This window comes from Citrus sinensis, chromosome 2 (genome assembly GCF_022201045.2).
Source record: "Citrus sinensis cultivar Valencia sweet orange chromosome 2, DVS_A1.0, whole genome shotgun sequence".
NCBI classification, from domain to species: Eukaryota; Viridiplantae; Streptophyta; class Magnoliopsida; order Sapindales; family Rutaceae; genus Citrus; species Citrus sinensis.
The window spans coordinates 24563007-24586372 of NC_068557.1; the positions used below are offsets into that span (position 1 = coordinate 24563007).

A 23366-nucleotide genomic window follows, 5' to 3' on the forward strand; every position below is an offset into this window, starting at 1 on the left:
TTATAAATATCATATACGACAAGATAAATTTGTATGATCTTATATCGATAGATTTTTATCTCTCATGCAACACGCGTGTAAGCTTCTCATTTGTTATGTTACAAGCAGAATCTGTGATATAGTAAGATCCTAATTAAGAGCTTATCAAAGGACCCGAGTAATGATAATAAATTTGTGAACATGGTACTCTTCCGTGCCCATCTGTTCTCTAAACTGATCTTGGACATAAATAAGTAAATAACACAAACATTAAAGAGTTTAATGAAAATATTACTGAACACCGAAAAAGTTAATCAAGATTAATGTCTATCAGCATCGTCATCCTCCTCAAAAGCAAGATGCTTCCACTGAATTTACAAATCAATCAAATAGATCGCAATCTTTTATTTTTTATTATTATTATTTTTTTCTCTCTCTTTACTGAAAGTCAACGCCTCTCTCTCGCGCCCACTACTTTTTGTTTGTGATTCTGTCGTTATCTTGATTTTCATTTTTCCTTCCGCGTATTTGCGCATTGACTACATCACCCCCTCGTGTCCTTGCTATTATGCGCCGGCCTTCTCGTTCTTCTGGTTTCGATTTGCTGTGCCCGCCCTCCATGGGATTATCATAAACCCTATATAAATTTTAACTCATCAAACAAAGCTGTAACAGATGTACAAATATGATTGGAAAACATTTACGATAAGAAACGAGGACACTCGCAGCATAACATTTTCCTTCATTAACAACTGACAATTTTTTATTTTTTATTTGCCAAAAGAAAAGAAAAGAGAACCTGAGTGAAGAAGACTCCATAATTTCAGTGTGTATAAAAAAAGTCAGCCATTACTTGTGTGAATTTTGTGATGAGTCAGCGTCACTCCAATTCGCATAAAGCGCACGCCACTCTCAAGTCTCAACTCATTCTCATCCAAGGCTGAGCTTGAAAATTTTTGACAGTGATCGATCGCTCCGCATCATTTAATTTGTCAAAGAAATATTATCGTTAATTAACGTCGTCAATGGACGGCCTTCCCTCTGGCTACCGCCCTAACGTTGGTGTCTGTCTCATCAACTCTGACTCTCAGGTCTGCCTCTCTTTTTTTATTTTCCTCTTTTTTTTTTCATTTTTCTTTAATTTTTTTTAAAATCTTAAATATTCACCCTCTTTTTCGTCATTAGAATTGAAGAGTAGTTTATTATGTGTTTATATGTGTGTTTGTTTTTGTAGCAAAATTTATTATGTGTTTAAATCTGGATGCTGATTTTACAGAAGCTGTTTTTCTTTCTATGAGAGCATTTATATAAGAGTAATTAAAATAATTTATTGAAAAGCACTATTATATGATTTTTTTTACCCCCTCGAATTCTCGGAAGTTCATACCATAAAGGATAATTTAAGGGTATGTTTGAGATTGAGGTGCTATGGCTTTTAATTCACTGTTTTTAGTTATTTTGAAGTACCAAATAATTTCTAAGTACACTATTAGCAGAGACGGCATTTAATTTTATATGAAGTTACGGATGTATGATTTATGCAGAGTGTTCTGTTCTAAGCATGTTGATTTACCTTGGGCAGATTTTTGTGGCGTCTAGATTGAATGTTCCGGGAGCATGGCAGATGCCTCAGGTGGGTACCCTGTTAGATGCTCTGTTTGTGTTTTAGATTATTATTATTACTATATATCATGTTTTCATGGAGAAATATGAAGAAAATAATAGATGTTAACCATCTATGATGGCTTTTTTTAATGATTACTTTCATTTTCTTTGAATCCTATTAAAGAGGGCGCTTCTTATTAATATTTTCAGTTTTAGTATTAGTCTGAATTACGATTTGTCATTCTCAACTTGAAGAATTTTTTTAACGTTGTTGTCATCATCTCATCTCATATAGGTCAGGAAATGACATGAGAGTTGTCTACTTGATTTTCTCTCCTTTCACCTTACCTTTATCCATACCGAATATAAACCAGATCTCTCTTATGGGTTCTGTTTACTAAGTTATTTAGAAAATTCCATAAGATTATCTGTGTCTTGAGTGTACAACAAGAAGAATTTTGGTAGAGGTTACTTAGAAATGAATTCTTGACATGTAATTATGCCAATTTTTGAATTTCACTGTTGGTGTGTGCATATGTTAGATAATCTTTGTTGATTTAATACGGGATTGCCTAATCTTTGTTGATTTAATATGGGATTGCCAATTTTAGGGGGGTATTGAAGACGGTGAGGACCCCAAATTGGCAGCCATGAGGGAACTGCGAGAAGAAACCGGAATAGTGTCCGCTGAAATTATTGCTGAGGTTAGTACAAATATATTGTGCTATTGTGTTTCAGCTTGCTCATAAGGCAATTCAACCCTTTTTATTGCTCAAACAACAGAGGTTCATGCATATTTGTGCTACTATTCGTGTAAAAATTTTTGAAAAATTCATTTAAATTTTTTGTGTATATAAAGATTGTTCAGGAAACAGAGATACAGATTTTGTGTGGGATGAATATGATTTAATTAGATTAAACATTGCTGTATCCATGCACTGAAACAAACACCACATAGGTGAAAATTTGGACTCACATTTGACATAGCAAACACAATGGAGGAAGAAGAAATAACTGAAGAAGTGAGGCTGAATTTTGTTTCAGAGAAACAGTTATTTGATCAAAGACTTTATTTTGCCTCGCTTTCATAGTGAATTCTACTATAGCTGTGATGAAAAACTGGAAATAGAGCACTTTCTCAAATAAATATGAAGTTACTATATTGCACCTCCCTTTATCTTGAATTGTCAATCAAATTTATATTGGAATATGTTTAGATATTTAACCCATTTTGGATTAGTTTTTCTTGTACATATTATTAAAGTTGTATAATGAAATGTCAGGTACCAAATTGGTTGACTTATGACTTCCCTCCAGCTGTGAAGACCAAAGTAAATCGTCTATGGGGAGGTGAATGGCATGGACAAGCACAGAAGTGGTATGCTTCTCTTTTACTCTTGGTTCCTCTCACTCTCAGTACACACACTCACTTTATGAAAGAAAACCAGGTTGTCTTAAGTTAAAAACTCAATGGATTATGTGGTAGTTTATATAGTTGCATTATCTTAATTTTTTGCAATGTTAGGAGAATAGTTACAATGCGAGTCTCTAATCTGTATTAGAATTTAGCCATTAACTATTTATCAAGAATTTCAATAGAAGATAAGCATTCACTGGCCAAAGGAAACTACTTAATCAACATTGCAAATGCTTGACTGTGGAATAGTTCATTTTTGCTTGGGGTGGTATGTGATGGAGGTGCTTGGTTAAGAAGGTAAAATGTTGATTCTTTGTATTGCTTGGGGACACCAGACTCAAACTTTCCCTCGTCATCATCTCGCTAATTTACTTATTTATTTATGTGCGTATATCCTTGACTGAATCAAAATTCGAAAAAAGGTTGGGGGGGGGGGGGGGGTTGTTGCGGGGGGGATGCATGGATGATCATAGCACCTGATAGAAGTGCAGGTGTTATTGTGATGAATATTATTTATGCAATTGTGAAGCTTCTAAACTTTCTTCAATTATGAAGCTTACCCGTGTACAGAAAACACAAAATGAGACCTTTCTTTTTTCAGGCCTTGGAGTTTTTGGGCAGAAGGGTACAGAATATCCCTCTGTTTTACATATGATCTGTGGCCTAACATCTTTTCTTCTTCGGGAGAATTTACAGGTTTCTCATGAAATTAACTAATGATGAGAGTGAGATAAACTTGGCAAATGGTGAAGCAGACCCTGAATTTGCAGAGTGGAAATGGGCGAGTCCTGAGGAAGTTGTTGAACAGGTATCCTGCTGGAAACATAATTTGAGTCATTTTAGCATTGACCTCATGTGTTTGAAAGGCTTAAGTTACAGAGATAATTGGTTGCAGGCAGTGGATTACAAGCGGCCAACATACGAGGAAGTCATGAGAACTTTTAGGCCTTACTTGAATGAAAACGGAATAGCTGCAAAATGTAAATCAGCAAAATGGTGAATGCTCAGGGTTTGCTTTTCTAGATCTCTCCGAGTTGGTTAGTTGTTCGTAAAATCTAGTTCAGTAGATCGTTGTTCTTTGTAAATGGAAATGACGGTTAGAACTTCACACTTAGATGGTCTATTACTGTAATAAGATGTTTGTGCAAAGATATTATTACTATGAATGGTATTATATAGGAATTCTGCATTGAAGATTAACAAATATGTAGATGACCAAAGATATTTTAAGCAGTGTTTTGGATGAAAAAGGATTTTTCACTGATAACGCCATATCCATGTTTGTACTGAGTTTCAGGTAATTTATTGATCTACCAATTTTGAAGAAGAAATAATACAGCCTCATATTTTCTTGTTTTGTATTTTTGTCATAATTGAGCGATAAAATAAAACAATTGGATGGGACAAGTCTTGTCCAGTTTATTCATGCGGCTTTTATTCATTTTGAGACGGGCAAAATGTGTCCTTTACCCAGGATTAGCAAATTTTTTTTGTTTTTTTTGAAAGAAGAAGTTTAAATAGAATGGAAAAAAACTACATCCGATATTTCATCAAATAATGAGAAAAGGTTATCTCAATACTAGCCCACGTCTGTTGTTTCATTTGTTTAAGCCATTATGACCTCGTCGGTCCAAAATCATGTTCCCTCATGGACATATATATATATATATATATATATATATATATATATATATATATATAATGATATGCTTATGTTGAAATTAATTAATTAGAGTAATTATTATTTAGAAAATTTTCATATCACATGATGGAATGAATGATTTTAATGAATTTCGTCGACAAGCGACGGCGATAAGATTTCAAAGATAGCAAGAAGTGCCAACAAGCTGTGGCTGAATTTCTTGAGCTTTATCTGTGTAGGAGTTAGTTTTAATTTGTCGACGATCGATGTTACGGATTTTGATTGAACGCAGAATAAGTAAATCTAAAACTGCCTTTGTAATTAACTTGTTTAATCTAAAGTAATTGATTAATCGATCTGTTTTATTTTATTTGTCGTAATAGGCTGAAGAGAAATTTCAAAAATGATCATAATGATTATCTTGTTTTTGAGTATCTACAGTACGATTTGGCCACGTTGATTAAACGTCAACCACTCACCGCCAAGGTACGTAGTTCGTGGTGTGAAATTAAAATATATGCATGGAAATGGAATCGATTCCCGAATGGCAAAGACTGCATGGTTTAGACTATTTTCGGGTTTGCAGTTAATCTTAAACTACTTAATTAAAGTGTAAGCATGATGACAACACAATTTTCTAATTTCTTGGTTGCGTTGCTGGGCAAACACATTGTTGAAGAGATGAAGCTCAAATCACGCGTTTTAAGGCTTTGAACGTTAAGTGCTGTTATACGCGCCATGAGCTGGCCGATTAGGGACTGTTCTAGATGATTTTCTCTAAGTATATAAAGACTTATGATGATGATTATTCAGTTACATCTACTCTCGAGCATTGTATCTTGTAAACTTTTGAATTAGTGAAATCTTGCTTCTTGTTTCACAGTGGATGTAGGCTTGTTAATGGTCGAACCACTATAAATCTTTCGTGCAGTCTGTACTTAATTCTGTTCTTTGGCCGATCCAATTAGTTTGTGATTGATTAATCATCTCTGTTCAATCAAGATTAGGTTCTTTACTTCTTGTTCTAAGATTAAAGATCACTTGGAGAGGATCTTGAGGGAACCAAAATCAGTACTTTTTCTGGTTTGAGATTTGACATACATTTTTGCTTTGCATAATTAATTAAGAAGATTGCCAGTTTCTCTCTATGGGAACTAATATATACCACTTATCCTTTTAATATTTTTCATAATAATTAATAATCTCGCCATTATAATTTTATAGTATTACTCTTATTTTTAAATATACTTTTATTTATATTTATTATGATTTAAATGAATTATATAAATGAAAATTAAAATAAAAAAGTTTAAATATTAAAAATAAAAAACATATGTTTCAATATGAGTAAAACATTAATAATAAGATATTTTTCTAGTATTTTTCATTATTTTTAAATATTTTTCTTATAATACATAGCCATTTTTTAGTATAAACACCATTATTTGATACGTTATTAAATACTATGATTTAATAAAATAAGTACGCACGCTATTAAACCGCACAATTTAACAGTGTGTCACGTTAACAAAAAAAAATTAAAGGCACCCACACCTAGAAATGATTTTTGTGTGTGTGTATACTGCACCTGCGAAGATTGATGAAGTGGTTTATACATCTATTAATTTATTGTTTGGTTTCTTGAAAGAATGTAGGGGTTGTAGCATTGATTTTGCTTTCCGGCTCATGCAGGACCTTGAAGATGAATTTCCTGGTCTTGAAGTTATTGGACTTTCTCTTTGTAAGTTTCTTTTTCATTTGTATTGGAAGATCTATTGCGCGTTTGCTCATCATTATTATTTCTTTCGAAATCTTATACTAGAAAATGCTCTGATACAATCTCGATGAGAGAATGTCATGTTGAAGGAGAAATTATAAAATACCTCTGATGAATTTAATATAATTACTACTTGCATGATGGTTTTTCAAAACAAATGCACATATATCATAGCATTATTTACTTGTTGTGTAGTTAATATGGTACCTTTAATGTATTCTAAAATTTCTTCATGTTGAAGATGCACTTCGGCACGAATACTTTGATGGTGTTCACACTTGATATATTTTCCATTTGTTTTACTATCTATCCTGCTTTCAAGAACTATCATTAAATGATATTTATGATACTATGATATTTAGAATTAGACTATTTAAACTCACCAAATTCAGAACATTCTCTCTCTATTTTTTTTTTAAAATCAACCAGGCACTTATTTAATTTTAGTTTTGAGTGTTGATTCATTTTATCAATAAACAAACATAAAGTCAATCTAGACATGGAGTCCAAAAAAGAAATTGTGCCATACCGCTGGAGTTTCTTTTCGATTTCTTGACTGTGACTGTGCGCATTCACATTAGCTGAGCTTGGGTGCGTCCACGATGATATCAATACAATAACACACGCACACACATAAAATTGAGCTATGGCTTAGAATTTTTAATTTTTGTGAGCCATCATGAATTCGTGGCACGAATCAAATGACACGTTATCTTATCAATTCGAACTTATTAGTGTAAGCCAGTAGGAAACTCAGCAAACTTGAAATTGATTAAGTTTTTGAGCTGTACTAATGTATGTATCCAATGTCCTAATAGATATTGTATTGTGAAAATTAAAAAAAAAAAAGAGTCTGGAATTGAAGAGAAATCAGATTTATATTCAATAATTATATTTAATTTCAAAATTTTTTAATATTTATGCTTACAAGATAAAAATAATCTTTACCCGGACCAATCCCGGAGCAGACCAAGCCCCAAGTTGCTTGGGCCCCAAGTTGCTTGGACCCCAAGACTCTGCCGCCATTCCAATCCCATTGCCACTAAAAACCGGACTTCAACAAATGCTTAAAGAATCAAATTTTCAGTTGAAATTGTACACAATGGAGCATTCTCATCCCTTTGATGACTTTATTCCACAAAACACCAAAAGCAAAGGCCTACGTTCTGATGAGCAACGGCACGAACGCATTATGGGCAAGCTCAAAGACTCCATTTTTACAACTCTTGAAGCTTCAAATCCGTCCAGACCCATCAACCAGGAACTGAAGTCCCACATCGCAAAGCAGATGCATGAATTTTTCCCCCACTTTGGGACTCCCACGCACCCTCCATACGCCTTGGTAAGTGTTTTTTTTTTTCTTTCTCTGTTTGATTTTTTTCAAGTTAAATTTTGATTTTTTTCTGATTCTGGGTAGCCAAATTTGCTTTTGATTTTTTGTAGCATGCAACTAGATCACTTATTTCTAAATCGACAAAATTGTGTCTTTAACATGTTAAGGATGTTTGATTTCTGTCTTTCATTTTGGTTTCATTTTGGAAGGTAATGCACTTTCAAAATGCTTAGTTTACATTTTTTTTTCATCTGAATATAGCTCGTTCGCAGACACTAAAAAAAAGGAATTATTTTCAGAGTGCAAAAAGTGTAGGTTGATTGTGCTGTTACTATGTGCCTTTGGTGGCTACTGTGGCTAGAAGATTTTTCATTTGGATTTTTCTGCATGCAACAGAAGAATTATTTCTAAATGATATTCATGTATAAGCTAAATGAGGGTCATTCTTTATCAACATTTGACAAAAGATATAATTTAATACGATAAGTAACGTTTGGTTTCAATAACTTCTACACTGAATGTATTGCTTTAAAATTTGGAATAAAACCAGAAAACATAAAATGAAACTCAAATTATGGTTGTTAAATTTCTAATTTGCCCATATTTGGTGGGTTTGGTAGATGATTCGGACGGCAATTATGGAGCTTAACGAGGAATGCGGGTCGAAAAAGGAGTCAATCTCAGGGTTTATTGAAAAGAATTATGAGGGCTTGCCGTTGGGGCATGCATCTTTTTTGAGTCATCATTTGAGGATGCTTTGTGGGACTAGGGAAATTGTGTGTAGAAATGATGGGCAGTACATGATTTCTGTTGATCAAGTTGGAGTAGAGGAAGAATGTCGTATAGAGGGCCAAGGAAATGAAATGGTTAATGGATGGAACAAAACAAGGGGCAAGCAGCACTGGTGTGAAGTTGGAAAGAAGGCAGCTGAAGCAACAGATCAAGAAGTAGAGGTGTGCCACACTTACACTTCTACAGAACATTAGATTTGAGACTTCTTAAAGTTCTCTGTGTTGTCCTTCCATTATTGCCTTTAGCATAGTAAATATTTATCATTTGTAAGGTCTTTTTGTTGTTGTTTTTATGTGATGTTACAGAGACCAAGTGCATTGTTATATGATGAAGGGCAAAGCAATTCCCAGTATGAACCTATTGAAGTGAGAAGACCAAAAAATTTGCAAGAACTACAATTTGAAGCAAGTGGTAAACATGCTGTAGCATGTGTGCAGCGAAATCAGATAGTGGGTTTTGAACAAAATATACCTGAAAAGGTAAGTGTTGAAGTTATACATGATAAGCAAAATGAAGATCATGTTAACCATCCCACTGCTTCTGAAACTGTTGCTCAATGCTCAAATTGTGATGGATTATCACCTTCTATGAAAGTAAATATTAAATAGTTCATTACTCCTTGAATAAATTGATTTTTTTTTTTTACCAGTTCTTAGTGCAGCATATTAAGACTGTTAATTAATCATGTATCTTGATAGGAACCTTGCACGGAGTTGGTGAAGAAGAAAACAGAATTTCAGAAGCAGCTGATGGGAAATTCACATTCTTTGAGGGGAGTGGAAGAAAAGGACAACGTTGAGTTGGAGCTACAACAGAGGGCAAGGATTCTATGCACAGGGAGGGCATCTGACGTCAAAGTGATACGAGGACGAAAGTTGCTGCAAGAACATGAAGATAGATTTATCAGGGATGAAAATCAACCTCAAGAACATCATGATGAAGGTGAAAGCAAGTTATTGCGATTATGTTGCATAAACAGAGAGGATTCTAGTGGAAAGTTGTGTTTTTCACTTGGTGACACGTCCTTAACCACGCTAAAAGAGCAGCGAAAGCAGTCGGTAAAGCAGGATCAGCAGCAAATGAGGAATATTTGGGAAGAGAGGAAATTTATCATCATATGCGGTTTGCAAGCTCAACGGCGGTCAGAACCAAAGATTTATGGTCAGCAAAAGGCACCCAAGTCACACCCAGAAAATGAGCAACAGCAGATATCACATGACACCACTATGGGTGATTTACCGTCCTCAGATTATCAGCAAGATATCGAGCAGCAGGATCAGCTGCGGCTGGAGGGTCAAGATCAAGGAAGGCCTTATGAAATAGAAGGCAATGGAAATCATCAGGGGGACCTACGAGTTTATGTTAGACGTAGGTGTAGCGCATAGGACATACACCCGTTGTTTGGTTTGTTTGGGGGATAAATCATTTGTGCATTTTTTGTACAAGGTTCTTATAATCAGTTTTCGAGTTGATCCTAGACATTATTGAAACTCTCTTCCCCTCTGCTGCTGTTCTGGTGCTACATGAGAAGGAGTTTCAAGACTGGGAACAAAATATTACCTTCACTGGACCAGCACCGCCAATAGCAGCCACAATATCGACAACAGCTCACCAAGGGTGCTTATTTAATGTAAATGATTTCCTGCCCTCTTAGGTGAACAATTTGCAGTGAATATATCTATGCTGGCGAAGGCCTGCAGAACAGCACCTTAGGAAGACACTTAACCATGCGATGCACAATGCCTTAAAACTTATATTAATCATTTTAATATCCTGTTTATGACTTCAAGTTTCTGAATCTTTGCATTATATTGCATCGCTTCAGCTCCTTCAATCTTTACAAGTTTTGGCTATGAAACAGGACCCAGGAAATCTTTCAAACCTTGTTTCCAAACTCCTCTTTAAAGCCACTGGCTTTACAGAACCATGGAAGACCGCTTCAATTTACCCAGTAAACTTCAATTCACTTATCTCATTGGAATCACTTGGTGGTATAAATGCGACCAGACGGATAAGTCATAACCTTTTTTCATTCTTTATAATTAAATCGAAGACAATCCACCTATGGAAAAATCCGTGACCGTCGGCATAATCATGTCTTTACATTATTCAATCAGAGGCGCAGCAAATATGTCTTTTGTAGTTTTGTTATATATTTCGAAATTATTCCTAAAATTAGCACTTAAATGTAATTGGACTTTCGATATAATGGGAAGACGTTTTAATATTCTCAATAGATTTTACCAATAAAAAAAATTATTATTTTTTGTTAATTTTTATTTTTTTTAACAAAAGATGGACTTGCATGCTGTATACGGGCGACTGCTGCGAATTTTTAATTTTCTTGTAGAAAAGTTTTTCAAAGAACACTTAAGATGACTTTTGTGAAAAAAAAAAGAGAAAAAGAAAAATACTATAGATTAGCAATTTTTTAAACAAAATGCTTAACACATTCTTTTTGACCAAGGATTTTAAATTAAAAGAAAAATATTATGCTTATTTAATTTGAGAAAATGCCTTTTTTTATTACCCGGACACGTAGCATATGCGGCGGACGTGGCATGAAATCAGACAGCCCACAGCCCATGGAGGAGAAAATCTGGTGGCACGCACCACAGCGTAACAATAGCATCGCACGCCAGTGCACAGTAGCGCCCCCTCTGCAACGCGAAGTTCAACCTCTCTTCTTCCAATGACTCTAATAGCACTCAAACTGGACCTTTCACCCGATTACGACGCCGTACAGGAGAAGAAGATTATCGGGGGAGCTGGAGTCGACTCGTCCTTGTTGACGCAGGACTCAAAAACTCGCTCCCTTTTAGACCTCCATAAGTTTACTTCAAATATATTATATAATATCATTCTTTCTCTCTCTTCCGATTTCCGCGTACTTGGCGATAAGATAAGGTACGCAATTTGAGGAATTGTTTTGTCTTTTTTATTTTTATTTTTTTAAATCTGATTTATCACGTCCTGTCGCATTCTTCAGCTGATTCTATTCTCCCCAAATTTATCACCCCTCAATCATTCCATTTACATTTTTAAATTTTCAATTTTTGTGAACAGAAAAAATTCAAACAATTAATTAAGAACAACTTGACGCCAGTACAATTTGTCAACTTGATAAGTTTGAAATGACCGCTTTCTTTGTATATATTCCATTTGTTCGATAGATCTTTGTATCAGTTTGCAGGTCCTCTTTCACCTCTCACCAGCACCACACGAGCAACTCTATCTTGTTTCAGCAAAGTTAATTAAATAAAGTGAGTTTTTGCCTGATTGTTATTGAAAATTGATGTCAATTTCGCGCTTAAGTTTGTTTTCTTTTTGGTAATAGTAATTCCAATTGTTTTATAGCATGTTTGACAAAGAATTTTTCACCGAGTATGGAGAGGCGAGTCAATATGAGATTCAAGAAATTATCGGAATTGGAAGCTATGGTGTGGTTGCATCTGCCATTGATACTCATACTGGAGAGAAAGTTGCTATTAAGAAAATGAAAGAAGTATTTGAGCATGTGTCGGATGCCACACGCATTTTAAGAGAGATCAAGCTCCTTCGGATGCTGAAACATCCGGACATTGTGGAAATCAAGCATATAATGCTTCCTCCATGTCGGAGAGAATTTAAAGATATTTATGTTGTTTTTGAGCTGATGGAATCTGACCTCGATCAAGTTATAAAGGCAAATGACGATCTCACTCCTGAGCACCATCAGTTTTTCTTATACCAGCTTCTTCGAGCTCTAAAATATATTCACTCAGGTTAATTGTTTCGTATTGTGTTTTCATAGAGGTTTTAAAGACGGTTCTGATGATTGTTTGTCAAATTTTGCAGCAAATGTTTTTCATCGTGATTTGAAGCCAAAAAATATTCTCGCGAATGCGGATTGCAAACTGAAGATATGTGATTTTGGCCTTGCACGTGTATCATTTACTGATACCCCTTCTGCTATTTTTTGGACTGTATGTGTTTCGGTCACTTGTATCCACATTTTTTGGCCTTAATCCTTCAATGAAGTAGATTATTACCTTTACTTAGATTGTATTTAATAAACATTTGAAACTAAAAAATTTGTATGTGTACTTTACAAGGATTATGTGGCAACTCGATGGTATCGTGCTCCTGAACTCTGCGGTTCATTTTTCTCTAAGGTAAGGGCATATGAAATATATATTCTTCTAACTTCAGTTTCAATGAGGTCTTGGATTTAGATTTTGGTTCAAAATGGTTTGTTCTTGAACACCATATGCTGGCATCTTTTATTTAATGGTGATGTATCCTTTTATTTTCTTGGTTCACTAGTCCTTTCTTGGTATCAGGTCAGAATTCCCTGCCCTTTCTGTTCGTAGTTTTTCTTAATTTCTCTGTACATATGTGCTTAAGAGTCTACTAAATTCCAAATCCATGCCCCTACCTGACTTTAGTGGATTTTTTTTTCCTTTTCTTTTCCTGTTTCCCTGCAATAAAAGATATGTGGGAAAACTATCAGCATGAATTGAGTAAAAGAGCCCATCTATTTGAGAAAAATTGCAATAAAGCTTATAATTGTTTATATCTGCTTCATACAGTTGAAATCTGCAACCAAATTATAGTACATCTTCTTCAGAAGTGTCATCTGTGTAAATTTGCAGTGGTATTTGTGCAGCTATAAAGATTTTCTCCTCCATGACTGTCGAATGTAAGCTTGACATGCTTAGACTGAAAACCACAATTATATTTGTGTTTTATAAGCCTTATATATAGGGTATCTGAATTTTGATGCCTTACTGCTTTAGTTAACCTTCAGGAGTACAGTTTAGAGATGCTTCACATCTGTGGAAGAGACAACTTGATATTGGAAAATCATGTCTGTCTTTCTGCTTTTTGGCATGGCAGATTCATCAGCTTTAATGATGTATTTCTTGCTTTTCTCTGTCAGCAATACCTGAGATTGCATTACTGCCTGTTCCAGCAATGAATTTTGCTTAATGCTCTGTTCCAGTAGATCTGTAATTTATTTACTTTGAATTAAATTTCTGAGTTTCTGCTTATTGCATGTTCTAAAATTGCTTCTTTTGCAGTACACCCCTGCTATTGACATTTGGAGCATAGGATGCATATTTGCAGAACTGTTAACAGGAAGACCTTTGTTTCCTGGGAGGAATGTGGCACATCAGTTGGACCTCGTCACTGATTTGCTTGGCACTCCTTCCGCTGAATCAATAGCAGGGGTTTGTTAACTTTACTAACATCTTTGCTGCCAGAGAAATAAATAAAGTTCTGATTTGGCCAAGGTTTTGTATTCTTATCAATTTGGTTGTTTTTAATACCTACAGATTCGAAATGAAAAGGCTAAAAGATATTTGAGTAGCTTGAGAAGAAAGTGGGCAGTTCCATTTTCACACAAGTTCCCTGGTGCAGATCCTCTGGCTCTGCGTTTACTTCAGCGTCTGCTTGCATTTGATCCTAAAGACCGCCCATCTGCCGAAGAGATAAGATTTACTGAAATCGTGTTTAATTGGCTTTTTCTATATTTTTATGTACTTGGTATCCGTACTGTAAACTCTGTGTACTTTCCTTTCCTGACCCTGCTTATTGTTTTATTTACAAGCATTAGCTGATCCATATTTCCATGGACTGGCAAACCTCGAAGAGGAACCTTCCAGGAAACCTATTTCAAAACTTGTGTTTGAATTTGAGAGGAGGAAATTGATAAAAGATGATGTAAGAGAGTTAATATATAGAGAGGTATGATTCAAATAATTGATGCTTCATTATTTTGTACTGCTTGTTAAGGTTGCTTGTTGATGGGTAGTATTCAAACAAACAGATTTTGGAGTATCACCCCCACATGCTTGAAGAGTACCTTCAAGGCACAGACCATACTCACTTCATGTATCCAAGGTCAGGGATCCAGTTGTTCTTTTATTGCTGATGGATTAATTTATTGCACAAACAGAAAGTGAGGAGATTTTATTTAGGTGCCATGCACGACTGTAAGGTGTTTAGGCCCCATCTTTGAGTATGAGAAAGTAATGGAACTACCAGCTACTGGTGGTCCCTTTAAAATGCCTTCATTGATTTAAACATATAATGTACATAGGATGTTCCCCACAAGAAAAGTGCAGGCCATGAGAGCTGACTATTACTCACTGTAATGACATTATTATATTTATTTATTACTCAACTTTGAAAGTAATTCAATGATGTCTTCCCTTAAGAACTTTCATGTGTGTAAGTATGACGTAATTGTCTATCAGCTAAATTGACTGTGTTGTTGAGAAATTACCCCATTGAATGTTCTAGGATCTCATTGACCTCTGACTCTGGGTTTTACATTGACAGTGGAGTTGACCAGTTTAAGCAGCAATTTGCCCGCCTTGAGGAGCAATATGGTAAAAGAGAAAGACATATTCCACTCCGAAGAAAGTATACCTCCTTGCCTAGGTATGGGTGATGCCAAAATTCTGAGCAGTTATTAGGTCATTATCATTTTTGTTTAATTAGTTGCTGCCATTTTCTTCTCCACAGGGAAAGAATCAGTACATCTGAAGATGAGGCTACAGATCAAACAGATTCTTTGAAGAAACGTACAGCTTCTGTCACTCGTGCTACTCTCCAGAGCCCTCCAAGTTTGCCCAGGTTTGCTGAATTTCAGTCTGCTCGGGGAAACTCTTTAACCATGCAGCATGGTTCTAGCAGTCAAAAGTGTGGTGTCCTCTTGAGGAGTGATAGCATGAGTGCTTCAAAATGTGTGGGTGTCAACGGAAAATATTGCGACTGAAAAGTGCGTTTTAGGGACAGATAGAAGAGTACCAGACGAGTCATTATCACCCAAAGTCGTAGGCAATTCTTTTACAATGTCTTATGTCAACATAGATTACATAAAAATTTATATTATTTATTGGATCCAAACAAATTCAGAGTAGTCCATAAAGTTCTGTAGACTTATTTCTGGGGAGAAGGTGCATTGTGCACTTATCCATTCATTTAATTATGACTTAACACAGATTAATATTGATGAACTTTTTTATGTGCATTGTCCTGCCATTTATGACTCAAATTCTGGCGGTTGGTTCTAAAGGTTTCCAAAGTTCTACAGTTCTATTCATTAGTTTTTCTTTTTGATTTTTTTTTTAATTTTTAATTTTAGAGTTGTTAATTTTGGGTGTACATGAATGAAATTTGGGTGCAATTGGAGGTTATGGGAGAACCTGTAGTTCATGATTTTCAAAAGAAAGAAATGGAATTAGATGATGATGACATTCATAAAAGCTTCATAACCATATTCTCTTTTGATCATCATAATCTCACAAAAGGTCAAAAACATGCACATGAATTATCAGTTGTTGTTTTGACATTTGATCAAAATTTTAAGTCTTTTAAGCATAAGCTGTCGCATCATTTTACAATGGAAAGGATTTTTTTCAATAAGTTACATTGAATGTAATTTAGCACTTGCCTTACTAATAACCTAAAATAAAAATATAGAGGATTGAAACGACAAGTCATATGAATTATGGAAAAAAATAGTCTACAAATATTTCAGAAAAAACGATTGCATATTTTCTACCGCAAACTCTATACGAGATTTTAAAACGACATATCATATGATATATAAACGCCGAGACGATAAAATGTCGATTACTCTAATAAACAAACGACAAGTAATTTCATTTATGCTTACTAAATTTCAACAAAAATATGGAGATGTATGATTCCAGCGACATTAATGAGCCGATAAAGGAGTGGTAGATCAGCGTACACGTTTGATGTGATGATGAAAAAGAGCAGAAGATAATCTCTTTCAGAAGAGACTTAGCAAAAAGGCTTCTTTTTCCTTCCTTTTCCCTTGAGCCAAAGTGCATGCATGGCAAATTCACTGTTTGCTTTCAGATCAATCAGAAAGGTTGCTTTTACGTCTTCTGCTTCTGCTTCTGTGAAATGGAAAGGTGGGGTTTCCTTGGTTCAAGGAGCTTCTAGAGGAATTGGCCTTGAATTTGTGAGTGTCATGGTTTTTCTTTGACACCCTTTGGAAAATAATTGTTACTACTTGGAAAATTTTGACGCATTAGGAATTTCTTTAACTGGTGAGCTATAAAATTATCAATTTGAATTCTTGGCTTGATTTGTTTGGTTGGATTCTTACGTTTTCAAATTGTGAATTATGTCATGGTTTGTCTCTTTAATCTTGCATGTATTTCTCATGCATATTGGCCGTTTGCAATGCAGTTTGTAAACTTGACAGCTTTCCACTTATCTTACTGCTTTGGGTTACAACTAGAACGAAGTTCATTAAAATTAGTGTTGATATATAGCTGTCCAATTTTAATTTCCTGTTAACTAGATGTAAACATTGTTTTTTGTTCCCTCTTTGGTAGATTGTCAAATACAGGTCACCCATTTAGCAGTATCTTATTTTCGATACATCAACTTCATTAGATTTATGGTATTGCCAAGTACTGAATATATTGTAGTCATCAATCGAGATGAGGTGTTAAAAATTCCATAACTCTTGTTGAGTTTTCAATTAAGGCTTCACATTGCAATAATCATTTTCTGAACTTATGCAGCCTGTATTTTGAATTTCAATCTTGTGCAATCATCTAGTGTCCTGAGGATGGCAGACCTGGAATGTGTTATTTTATCAATTACTAGGCTTTGGCATGCACATTTTAGGATTCACTTTCCTCTTCCTGAGCTTTTCTGCTTTAATGTTGGGTTACTGCTGCATCTTTGTGTCGGAGGCTGCTCTGTTTTCATGGTGCATATCAAGACTAGTTTATCTCATTTCAGTCATTTGGGATGAAATATTTATTCTGTGCCATCGTTTACATATATTTTTAAGGCATATTGTCTTCTTGTTATGCTTGTTCTACTAATTTTGGATAGTGGTCATGCTCACCAGATTATATACAATTCTGCAATTATCAACCTGAATGTTTTATTAATTTAATTTTTGAGTGAAAACAATCATATTGCTGGAAGACATCACTTGTTTGTTTGTAATATGCTCGTGTTGAATTTAAGAATGAGAAAGGTTAGTGAAGCCGGGGTACATAATCTTTACATGTTTTCTCCTTTGTATAGGCTAAGCAACTGCTGGAGAAAAATGATAAAGGCTGTGTTATTGCCACCTGTCGTAATCCAAATGGGGCAACAGGTCTTCTCGACTTGAAAAATAGGTTTCCTGAACGACTTGACGTTTTACAGTTGGATTTGACAGTGGAAAGCACCATAGAGGTTACATTGCTCTCAATCTTATTCTTTTCTACTATCTTCTGCTTTTAACACAGATCAAAGGAACTTGTCTTGGTCTTTTTCTGTGGATTTTTTAAATCAAGTTGGCCTGTTATTTATATCATTGTCCAATTTTATCTCTTTGGAGTTTGGACTCTTCTTTCTAGCATTATAAGTTTTCTTCTCAAAAAAATTTTGTTCCATAGAAACAGAGAAAAATAGGAAAGATAAAACGAAAACTTGGAAATTTTACAACCGTGTGTTTGGAAAAGCTGTTATGAGATCTTTAATATTAAACATTTTAGTTTTGTCTTCCTGGCAACAAGGTGATGTGTTGAATTTTGTTCTTCTGGCTTTCAATTTTATCAATAGAGAGTTTAATAAACTTATTTCCCCCTAACTGCAAATTATATTTCAGGCATCTGCAAAGTCTATAAAAGAAAAATATGGCTGTTTGAACCTTCTCATTAATGCTTCTGGCATTCTCTCAATACCGAATGTCTTGCAACCAGGTAGGGATAATTTTTAATTCTTAAAGCAAGACTCTTTTGCCTTGTGCTGGAAGGAAAAGCACTAGAGATATAAAACTGTAGATTGTATAACTAGAATTAACTCTGCTATTATATTATACAATACAAAAACTAAAACCTCAATGTTTTTCCTTTTTCAACTCCTACAAAGATTATTAATTCAATTTCTATCATTTCAGTACAGAAACAACGTTAAACAAAGTAGAGAAATCATCCTTGATGCTTGCTTATGAGGTTAATGCGGTGGGTCCTATCCTAGTGATAAAGGTACAATCACTTTTGCTGCAAAATTTTAGATTATAGCAGGCATGTGATGGTATTAAAAAACAGAAAATAAAGCGATGTTGTCAATATGACCTATGTACGTAGGCATGAGATTGTCTTTTTCTAGTTTTTGTGTTTAAGCAGAACTTTTTGTTGTTGTTTGTATTAGCAGCATATGTCGCCTCTTCTTAAAGTCGGAGGCACTGGGATTGAGAGGGATGTTGCTGTTGTGGCCAATTTAAGTGCCAGGGTAGGATCCATTGGGGACAATCGCCTAGGTGGTTGGCACTCTTATCGAGCATCAAAGGCTGCCCTTAATCAGTGTAAGATCCTTGCCATGGATTTTGAAGTTTGATATTGAAATATTGAAGCATTTGATGTTTTTTGGATAACTTCCCGAAGCAATAGAAAATTGAACATTATTGCTCTCAAGGGCTCTAGAATTCCTATTTCATTTCATGTTGACTTAAAGCCGTACTAATAATATTGTTCTATAACCATATTCTTGGCTTTCACATATTAGTGTGCTATCAACTTCAAAGAACGGTTTCGTTTTTAGTGGATTTTGTGGTGCGTGAGTGAAAGCCACAAAACCAAACTAAGAACAATGAATTTATCCTTAGAATCCTCTCTTCTATCTCTCCTCCATGGCATAAGCAAGTGTGTTCGCTCCAATTTATTTGTTTTACAGCTCCCTTTTTATCTTCTCCCTTTTCGTCTTTTCTCTGAGTTCGTTCACCTTCTCTTTTTGGCTAACAATCCTTTCTTTTCTTCTTCGTTTTTCTTCTACTTTTCGTTTCTTTGTTTTCTCTTTTTCCTTTTTCTTTCTTTTCCCCTTTTTCTTTCTTTTCTTCTTTTCTTTGAGTATGAATCGGTTGATGAGAGCCGGCCTAATTGATAAGAGTCTTCCATCTTCTTCGGGTGGTGATTCACGTACGGTTTCATGGTGTTGCTGTGGACCTGTGGTACTCCGACATCACTAGTCTTGTGAGGTATCCAACCATCACCAATTCTCGACAGCAACAAGAAGTCGAGCCAATAGAGGTGGATACAGTAGCTCCTGGTGTACCTGGGGTACCCCATAATCAATGTTCCTTTGTAAAGTCTCATCAATTAGGCCGGCTTTCACTAGTTGGTTTGTACTCTACACATGAATGTCACTCTGTAAAGTTCGGAATCTCTTTACAAAATCACTCACTTCTCTTCCCACCTCGTGGACAGGGCACGCTCCTTTGGTCCAAGTAATATCTACAAGGTTCCAAGGAGCCCCAAATGAGAGGAAAGATGTATATGGGAAATTGGAATAAAAAAAAAGAGAAGAGAGAAAAATATAGAGAAACTAAACACATACTATGTTCGTTAAAAGAGTTTCATACTTGCACATCTTTACCATCAGCTGGGGTACTGCTCCCTCACTCACCATCAGCTACAAACCAACCGTGCTTGTAACCCTTTTTCAGTATGGGATTTGTGGTCACTAGATTACCATGAACTTCCCATGTGGCAAAATAAGCAGTGGATAGGCCAGCGGGTTTTTTCAATTGATAGAGTCCCCTCAACTCCCTATAAGAAATATCCTGCACAAACACTTCTAACCACAGTACCTCAAAACCTGTAAGTAACCTCCAGCCAGGTAGGGATAACTGTCCTGGGCCAATTTTCATGTCACTAAACATCTTCTTAAAAAAATGTTGAAGGGGTAAACGAAGACCCAGATCGAAAAGATCGATGTGCAGGGCTATACCGTCAGATTTGGGATGCTCGGGATGCTCGCCTTTACGGAGTACCCTAAGCTGAACGCGGGAAGGTATATTGTATTTTAATCCTATCTAGGTCATCAAGGGTAGCCCTCCTACCCCCTAATGAGTGCAGCTTATGAGATTCAGAAGTGGAGGCACGGGGAGGCCTAGGAATGTTGATGGTAGAAGGTGATTTGGTTTTAGGGTTTTTGGCTCGAGTTTTTCTGTGGGTTTGTTGGACGGGTAGCTTGCCTTTGGGTTTATATCTATGAGCGGGATTGGTTTGGGACAACCTACCACTCCCAGGACTACCCAAAGGGAACCTATCATCGTTGCTAATCGGGGAAATATTATGCTGAAAAAGAGGAGACAACGACCTATCACGTCTGCACACAAGCCAAAAGGTTGTTACCAAGACAGTTAAGACCATATGTCCTTTCTTGCCACGCCTGCAAATCCCCAATAGCTTCAGCAGAGGTAGGGGGACCACCCCTCTAAGCCGAACACGTGAATGTGCCTTAAACTTGTTCTCCAAGCATATTTTGAAATACCCAAGTAGTGACACGTGTGAAGAATAAAAATATCTCTAACATGGCAGCAAGGAACACCGATGAAATAATGCTAGTTAGCACGGCAGTCAGGGTACACCTTATAAAATACTCAGGTTTAATTTTTATCACAATAGCCAACACACACACCACAAAAGCGGAGGTTTCTTCCACCTCCAGCCACCATTATTGAGAGCTTGTAAGCTCTCTAACCTGAGATAACCCAACTTTGACTTGAGTGTTGGAGTGTGGTCGCCGGTCATCTCTGGCTCCACCTTTGACCTCTTTCTCGTTGTTTTGCAGGTTTAAGGCGACTTCTCGAGCTTTCCGTATCTGGATTCAAACCTTTCACCATATCCACCCCCCTCTCACTCTTCCTTGACTCTTTAAAAACCTAAACAGTCCGTACAACTTGAACAAGCAGGGCACCCTACGTCCTAATAAAAAATAAATTCATTGTTCTTGGTTTGGTTTTGTGGCTTTCACTCACACACCCAAAATCCACTAAAAACAAGTTTCTTCTAACTTGGTAAAAAAATGTATGGCATGGATGCTGAGCCCCTTAAAAGTGGAAGTCTTGCATGCAGGAAATCTGTATGTTTGTTTTTTGGACCCATCCTATCAAAGCATTTAACAAATTTGTACACAAAGCTTGCAGTTTTTGTTGTGAAGAGGATCTGTGGCTTGTTTTTTAATCTGCCTTAGAGTTGTGTTATGTATAATTTGAAATATATAGGTGTCTCTATAAACATATTAGACATTGACAGACACTGTCTACTGAATTTCATAATCTCTAATAATTATTCCAATTGTAGCAAGTTGCATTACCTCAATTTTTCCTTCAAGGACGGGTGTTTCACCAAAACTGGTTGAGAGTAACTCAAATGCCTCAATAAATGGTTGTACCAACATTTCCTGTGTAGAGATATACCTGACCGAATATGCTCGCAAATTTGTCTGTCATCTTGGATTACCATGATGCAACTTTGCCCAAGATATTTACTCTTCTTAACCAAATGAGGCTGGTATTTTCATGAGTTCATTTATTACTGTATTACTGTAATTTCCATGAAAATGGTAATTATTTCAAAAAAAGATTTAAGTAATGAAACAACTTACAAAGGACAAATCTGTTTGACTGATATCTAGGGATGGTAATTGTACCAGCAAACCCGCCCAAACCCACCCGCCAAAACCCGCCCATTGCGGGTAATTTTACCCGTTGCGGGTGGGTTTAGTATTATAAATGAAAACCCGCACATGGATGCGGGTGGGTTTGGTATTAACCTTATATCCGGTGGATACCCGCATGGATATCCACCAAACCCGCATTATTTTTTTCAAATATTTTTAATTTAATTTTAATCTAAAAATGTATAAAGAAAATAATGTCATTAATCAAATTACCAAATAGCCAAAAGCTCAAAGTTGTGTATGTGTGTATGTGTGTATGTGTGTATGTGGCCCATCTCTTATTCTAAAGTCATAACCTAAAGAAAACTAAAGGCATTTCCCTTCGAATTAGTATTTGAAAATATTAATTTTAATTATTATTATAGGCATTGTGTTGGATGGGTGTTTATGATGGTGAATGAAATGAATATCTTCTCTTGGAGCTTATTTTAAATGATAATATGAAATGTAATTATTATTTTTAGATACTAGTTTGTGTTTTTTAAATAGATTTGTGTAATTTATACTTAAATTTGAGAATTTGTGTTGAACTGATGTGGAAATTTTAATTTTTCATTTACATTGTTTAAATATAAAATTGAGTATGTTATATGGAATTTGAGGTTATTATTATAAATTTATATATTAAACATTTGTAATTTTAAATACGGAAACCCGCAAAAAATCCGTCGGATACCATTGCGGGTTTGGTAATTGTTAAAACCCGCTGCGAGTTGCGGGTGGGTTTGATAATTTAAATTTTATGCGGGTTTGGGTTTGGTAATGGCAAACCCGCTACGGGCGGTGCCCATTGCCATCCCTACTGATATCTTTATACCTGTACATATCTACATATTTTCGAGTGTTTGATAAATCTATAATTTCTAATTAGGTTATTCCATTATAACTCAGTGGTCAACTGATGTTTTGCAGTGACAAAATCTGTGTCAGTGGAGTTTGGTCGAAAGAAGGATCCAGTTATATGTATTCTGTTGCATCCAGGCACTGTAGATACTGATCTTTCTCGGCCATTTCAGAGAAATGTTCCAGAAGGCAAGCTTTTCACCAAAGAATTCTCGGTGCAGAAGCTGTTAAACATCATCAACAACATAAAGAGCCATGATAATGGCAAGTTCTTTGCATGGGATGGTCAAGAAATCCCTTGGTAGTCCATATTATACCTCTTTGCATATGCAAAAGGATGTAAGCTGGTATTGAATATGAAACTTGTGTGTCTCCAGTATTGGCACACATTAAACTCAGTTGATTGATGTGTGAACTCTGTTCAACATTTTTATATTTTGTTGTAGCTGATTTACGTGCTTGGATTGTTTCAGTTGTAAGC

The 23366-nt window shown here is 35.6% G+C and overlaps 4 protein-coding genes across 8 annotated transcripts; all 4 read left to right on the top strand.

The window, feature by feature from the left end:
* The first annotated feature begins 786 nt into the window (after positions 1 to 786).
* LOC102608969 (nudix hydrolase 25) lies at positions 787 to 4207 on the top strand. The gene is made up of 6 exons (XM_006469114.4): positions 787 to 1070; positions 1562 to 1612; positions 2196 to 2288; positions 2868 to 2962; positions 3698 to 3809; positions 3897 to 4207. Exons 1-6 carry the CDS (start codon positions 1005 to 1007, stop codon positions 3999 to 4001), a joined length of 522 nt encoding a protein of 173 aa, XP_006469177.1. The 5' UTR covers positions 787 to 1004; the 3' UTR covers positions 4002 to 4207.
* A 3205-nt stretch (positions 4208 to 7412) lies between these two features.
* LOC102608388 (uncharacterized) lies at positions 7413 to 10328 on the top strand. Of its 2 annotated transcripts, none has more exons than XM_052431760.1 (4): positions 7413 to 7762; positions 8374 to 8706; positions 8851 to 9138; positions 9244 to 10328. In XM_052431760.1, the coding sequence occupies exons 1-4, from the start codon at positions 7484 to 7486 to the stop codon at positions 9928 to 9930; spliced, it is 1587 nt and encodes a 528-aa protein (XP_052287720.1). In that variant the 5' UTR covers positions 7413 to 7483; the 3' UTR covers positions 9931 to 10328. The 2 variants fall into 2 exon arrangements, with proteins under 2 accessions (XP_052287720.1, XP_006469175.3); XM_006469112.4 differs by having other exon boundaries at positions 7417 to 7762; positions 8851 to 9024.
* A 932-nt stretch (positions 10329 to 11260) lies between these two features.
* Positions 11261 to 15560, top strand: LOC102608681 (mitogen-activated protein kinase 9). Of its 3 annotated transcripts, none has more exons than XM_052431769.1 (11): positions 11261 to 11452; positions 11719 to 11808; positions 11903 to 12309; positions 12383 to 12510; positions 12640 to 12699; positions 13609 to 13758; positions 13864 to 14019; positions 14138 to 14275; positions 14358 to 14431; positions 14873 to 14974; positions 15059 to 15560. In XM_052431769.1, exons 3-11 carry the CDS (start codon positions 11904 to 11906, stop codon positions 15309 to 15311), a joined length of 1467 nt encoding a protein of 488 aa, XP_052287729.1. In that variant the 5' UTR covers positions 11261 to 11452; positions 11719 to 11808; position 11903; the 3' UTR covers positions 15312 to 15560. The 3 variants fall into 3 exon arrangements, with proteins under 3 accessions (XP_052287729.1, XP_006469176.1, XP_024951431.1); XM_006469113.4 differs by having other exon boundaries at positions 11732 to 11808; XM_025095663.2 differs by lacking the exon at positions 11261 to 11452 and having other exon boundaries at positions 11482 to 11808.
* A 683-nt stretch (positions 15561 to 16243) lies between these two features.
* On the top strand, positions 16244 to 23357 carry LOC102607399 (uncharacterized). 2 transcript variants are annotated; one of them, XM_052431771.1, is made up of 6 exons: positions 16244 to 16529; positions 17618 to 17770; positions 18186 to 18279; positions 18482 to 18564; positions 18731 to 18884; positions 22955 to 23357. In XM_052431771.1, exons 1-6 carry the CDS (start codon positions 16398 to 16400, stop codon positions 23188 to 23190), a joined length of 852 nt encoding a protein of 283 aa, XP_052287731.1. In that variant the 5' UTR covers positions 16244 to 16397; the 3' UTR covers positions 23191 to 23357. The 2 variants fall into 2 exon arrangements, with proteins under 2 accessions (XP_052287731.1, XP_006469173.1); XM_006469110.4 differs by having other exon boundaries at positions 16248 to 16529; positions 18734 to 18884.
* The last annotated feature ends 9 nt before the right edge of the window (positions 23358 to 23366 follow it).

Excerpts from the sequence above, each read along its gene's own strand:
- LOC102608969 (XM_006469114.4), top strand. The coding sequence starts at position 1,005 with ATGGACGGCCTTCCCTCTGGCTACCGCCCTAACGTTGGTGTCTGTCTC. Across the intron at positions 2,289-2,867 it reads CCGCTGAAATTATTGCTGAG|GTACCAAATTGGTTGACTTA; the intron begins GTTAGTACAAAT and ends ATGAAATGTCAG. Across the intron at positions 3,810-3,896 it reads CTGAGGAAGTTGTTGAACAG|GCAGTGGATTACAAGCGGCC; the intron begins GTATCCTGCTGG and ends AATTGGTTGCAG.
- LOC102608388 (XM_052431760.1), top strand. The coding sequence starts at position 7,484 with ATGCTTAAAGAATCAAATTTTCAGTTGAAATTGTACACAATGGAGCAT. Across the intron at positions 7,763-8,373 it reads CGCACCCTCCATACGCCTTG|ATGATTCGGACGGCAATTAT; the intron begins GTAAGTGTTTTT and ends TGGGTTTGGTAG. Across the intron at positions 8,707-8,850 it reads CAACAGATCAAGAAGTAGAG|AGACCAAGTGCATTGTTATA; the intron begins GTGTGCCACACT and ends GTGATGTTACAG.
- LOC102608681 (XM_052431769.1), top strand. The coding sequence starts at position 11,904 with ATGTTTGACAAAGAATTTTTCACCGAGTATGGAGAGGCGAGTCAATAT. Across the intron at positions 12,700-13,608 it reads GCGGTTCATTTTTCTCTAAG|TACACCCCTGCTATTGACAT; the intron begins GTAAGGGCATAT and ends CTTCTTTTGCAG. Across the intron at positions 14,276-14,357 it reads GAGAGTTAATATATAGAGAG|ATTTTGGAGTATCACCCCCA; the intron begins GTATGATTCAAA and ends TCAAACAAACAG.
- LOC102607399 (XM_052431771.1), top strand. The coding sequence starts at position 16,398 with ATGGCAAATTCACTGTTTGCTTTCAGATCAATCAGAAAGGTTGCTTTT. Across the intron at positions 17,771-18,185 it reads CAGTGGAAAGCACCATAGAG|GCATCTGCAAAGTCTATAAA; the intron begins GTTACATTGCTC and ends ATTATATTTCAG. Across the intron at positions 18,280-18,481 it reads ACCGAATGTCTTGCAACCAG|AAACAACGTTAAACAAAGTA; the intron begins GTAGGGATAATT and ends ATTTCAGTACAG.